The 3,801-nt window shown below is 34.7% G+C and overlaps 1 protein-coding gene across 1 annotated transcript; it reads left to right on the plus strand.

Moving 5' to 3' along the window:
* The first annotated feature begins 1,249 nt into the window (after positions 1-1,249).
* Positions 1,250-3,144, plus strand: LOC134690781 (cartilage acidic protein 1-like). The gene has a single exon (XM_063550827.1). The coding sequence runs from the start codon at positions 1,356-1,358 to the stop codon at positions 3,039-3,041; it is 1,686 nt and encodes a 561-aa protein (XP_063406897.1). The 5' UTR covers positions 1,250-1,355; the 3' UTR covers positions 3,042-3,144.
* Positions 3,145-3,801: the final 657 nt, after the last annotated feature.

Below are 3,801 nucleotides of genomic sequence, written 5' to 3' on the forward strand. Positions count from 1 at the left end.
TGACCACAAAACCATTATTTAAATTTAAACTACATTTATAGGCATTTGAAGCATAACTATCTTTTTTTGCATTTATCAAATGGCACCAATAGCCAACCGAAGCCTTAACAGCATCAATAGCAATAGGTAACATACCTATTTCTGCTAAAACTGCTGTGTTTACTGCAGCTTTATTTACACCAACAAGATATTTAGCAAATTTTATTTGGATTTTTGATGGTAAAAAAGACAAATATCTACATTCAAGACTCGTATTATCTTTAACTAACATATTAAGTGCCCATATTTCACTGCAATAAAGTAGTATAGGTTTTAAACAACTTTCAAACAGTTTTAAATGTGGATAGATATTAAGTTTATCTGAGAATAGGAGCTTTCTAATGCAAAACATTGCCTTGGAAGCTTTTTTGCAGAGATGATTGACAGCATAAGTGAAAATTCCTGAGGGCTTAAATAAAATACCCAAATATATATGTAATATTGCTTTGGAATTTTTTTCATGAGTGTGTAATAAACTATAACTTTCTGTTTGGTTGAATTGTGATTTAGAAGTAACTACGTTCTTACTCAATCATGTTGTCGCTTTGAAGGTTTCATGGTTGTCATCCTCAGCCTAAACCGCCAATGTGTAACTGTAATTTGAATTTCAAATTTCCTGAGTGACGGGTTTTTTTTGACACAATGGTCAACTCCACCTTAGCGAATCCCATGACTTTGACATAATCAGTAAATACCAGCGAAACAAATCTTTATAAGTAAAGAATTGTCGCATAAAAATAAAATACACGGGAAATGGTAAAGTTCACGAAGTCTAGTCTGACTAATCATTTTACAAAAAAAAAAAGTCCAAGCAAAAGGGGGGCGTACGCCCTCTACGACCCTCTGGATCCGCCACTGAGTCAATATTGTATGTATGGAAAATGCATCTCCTTGTATGTTTTTTGTTTATTTTTTGCTTCATTTTTTTTTTTTTTTTTTTTATTTGTATTCACAAATTTTCAGTGGTAGACTCGATGCGATTAAACTGATTTTAAAAATATATTGAATTGTCAATTGTTGGAAGGTCACCGCAAAATTATGTGTACGCAAGGATTTAAATTTGGTATAATAAGATCTTACTGTCGTGACTATACAAATCATTGCCTGTACGTGTCTTTAAAATGGGATTGCAAATTCCGTATAAATGAAAGGGGTTGTAGATGTTATTTTAGTATGTGTTACTGGTAAAATTACCATTTCCGGTGTAAACAACAACGTGTTAAAAATCGACTGGCCTTGTACTTTCACTTCTTGTCAAAGGATTTAAATTGAGATAAAGTGCGAATAGAAAATTCTGCGGAACAATTCATTCTAAAATGGTTTATTTAAGTAAGAAAATATTATGTTTTGCATTGTTAATGGCTGTATTAACTGAATATAACCACTGTGTTACCGGGATATTTATAAAGCTTCCTTGGTTATATAAAATTAAAACTGAACAGCTAAATTATGGAGTGGCAGTTTCCGATGTTGACAATGACGGCGACCTTGAGTGGATAGTTGCTGGATTTTCTGGCTCGAATTTTGTTCTCAAATACAATAAAAAATCTGGATATTTGGAGAATATTGCGCAAAAAAATACACCATATAAAAACTTAATGGATCCAAAAGGACAGGCAATTGGAGTTTGCGCGTGTGACATCGATGGTGACGGGCGAGAGGAAATTTACTTTCTGAACACCAATAAAGCATATTCAGGAATGTCAAGTTATAGTGACAAATTATTTAAATGGAGAAATGGGCAGTACGAGGATATTTTATTAGATAGTGTAAACACAAATTTACAGGCTAAAAATTATGCAGGTAGATCCGTTGCGTGTGTGGATAGATTTGGGAGCGGGAAATACTCAATAGCAGTTGCTACATATTCACATGGCGGGAAAGGAAATTTTGCTTTACTTGAAGTGGATGAGTTTAATCCCTTGACTGATCGGGAGAGCGGGGTATTAGTTATACGAAATGTGGCAGAGGAGACTGGTATATCAAAATCAACAGGTGGGCGTGGTCTTGTCGTTGGTCCTATATTAAATGATATTGGAATGTCCGATATTTTCTTTGCGAACGAAGGAAATGAATGGATCGGCAATCCTGGTGATAATTTTCTGTTCAAAAACCTAGGACATGGGACTTTTGTCGATATTGCAGCAGAATCTGGGATTCTTGACGGAAAGGAAAATGGACGCGGTATTGCATTGGCCGATTTGAACAATGATGGTCTACTTGATATTGTAAACGGAAACTGGGAGGGCAACCATCGAATATTCTTACAATCTAAAAGTAAAAATGGAGAAAGATATTTCAGAAACGTAGCTTCAGCATTTTTTGAACAACCATCACCAATAAGAACTGTTTTAGCTGCAGATTTCGACAATGATATGCAGACTGATATTTTTATGAATAATATTTTGACCGGAAGCCAACCACAACCAAATTATCTGTATGGTGTTAAAGTCTTGTTAGACTCGAATATTACTATTGTTGAGCGAGACATTGGGGAAGCATCTGAAAAGGAGGGCTATGGAACAGGCGCAGCCTACACGGATATGGATGGAGATGGTGTTTTAGATCTCCTAGTATCACATGGCGAAAGTAACAAACAACCTCTGGCAGTTTATACAGCAAAAAAGGAGAAAACCCTTCATAATAACTGGCTGCGGGTTAAACCGTTGACAAGGTACGGTGCTCCAGCACGAGGAGCGCTCGTGTCACTCAATATAGACTCAGGTGTCCGCTTAACACAGGTAATTGATGGCGGCTCTGGTTACCTGTGTCAAATGGAACCAGTTGCACATTTTGGTCTTGGGAAGCATAAAGCGGTTACCGTTGAAGTATTATGGACAGATGGCGAAAAAGTATCGAAAAAAATAAATAATAATGAAATTAATAAATTGATCATCATAAAACACCCAGTTCTTGAAAACATTTACGCAGAAACCGATATCGCAAAAGAAAATTCTAAATTGAATGTAACAGTCTCAACAACAGTGAAGGAGGAACTGTGAACGTCTTGGAGTCACTTTTCTCATTTAAAAGAGTTGGTTCGTCCGATTCCACATGTAGATTTAACATAATTACTTATTACTGAACTAAGTTCTTCACTATTTATCCTTTACAAATGGCATGTGCTTAATATTTGGTTTTGTTATTAAAAAAAAGTTATAGTATTGGATGTATTTCGATCCCCCCACCCAAATAGCATGGAATAGGGCTAAGTCGGAAATTAATGCTAAACCTAATAAGACAAATCAAAATAACCAAAAAAACGAAAATAAACAAAAAACAAAATTAAAACAATTTGAGATTGGATCGTTGAACACAAGAAAGCAATTGTGTAAAATAATTGTATCCAAACTGTACTAGTTAACGATGTTGCGTTTACTTTAAATGTCTTACCGTGCTTATTAAATTGAAGTGGATCCATGCATGAAGAAATGATAGACAACCGTATTGCCTTCACAAATGAGAAAAACGCATACCCTTTATAGTCCACTATAAAATTCCGCGACATGAGTACACAAGTACACAATCTAATTATTAAAATATTGATCTCTGATTTCGGTATACTACATATGAGCTCATACATGTATCTAGTATAACGAAATCAGAGATCAATATTTTGATTAGATTGGAGAAGTACAGAAAACAATAATGGACTTCTGATTTTACTGAATGCTAATTTTCTCAAATTTGCGTTTATCTTGTAATGCTGAATTGCAATAATCATGATTACTAATAGACAGACAAAAGGGAATTATTTGAAGA

This window comes from Mytilus trossulus, chromosome 11 (genome assembly GCF_036588685.1).
Source record: "Mytilus trossulus isolate FHL-02 chromosome 11, PNRI_Mtr1.1.1.hap1, whole genome shotgun sequence".
Taxonomy (NCBI): domain Eukaryota; kingdom Metazoa; phylum Mollusca; class Bivalvia; order Mytilida; family Mytilidae; genus Mytilus; species Mytilus trossulus.

Coding starts and splice junctions, on each gene's coding strand:
- LOC134690781 (XM_063550827.1), top strand. CDS start 1,356: ATGGTTTATTTAAGTAAGAAAATATTATGTTTTGCATTGTTAATGGCT.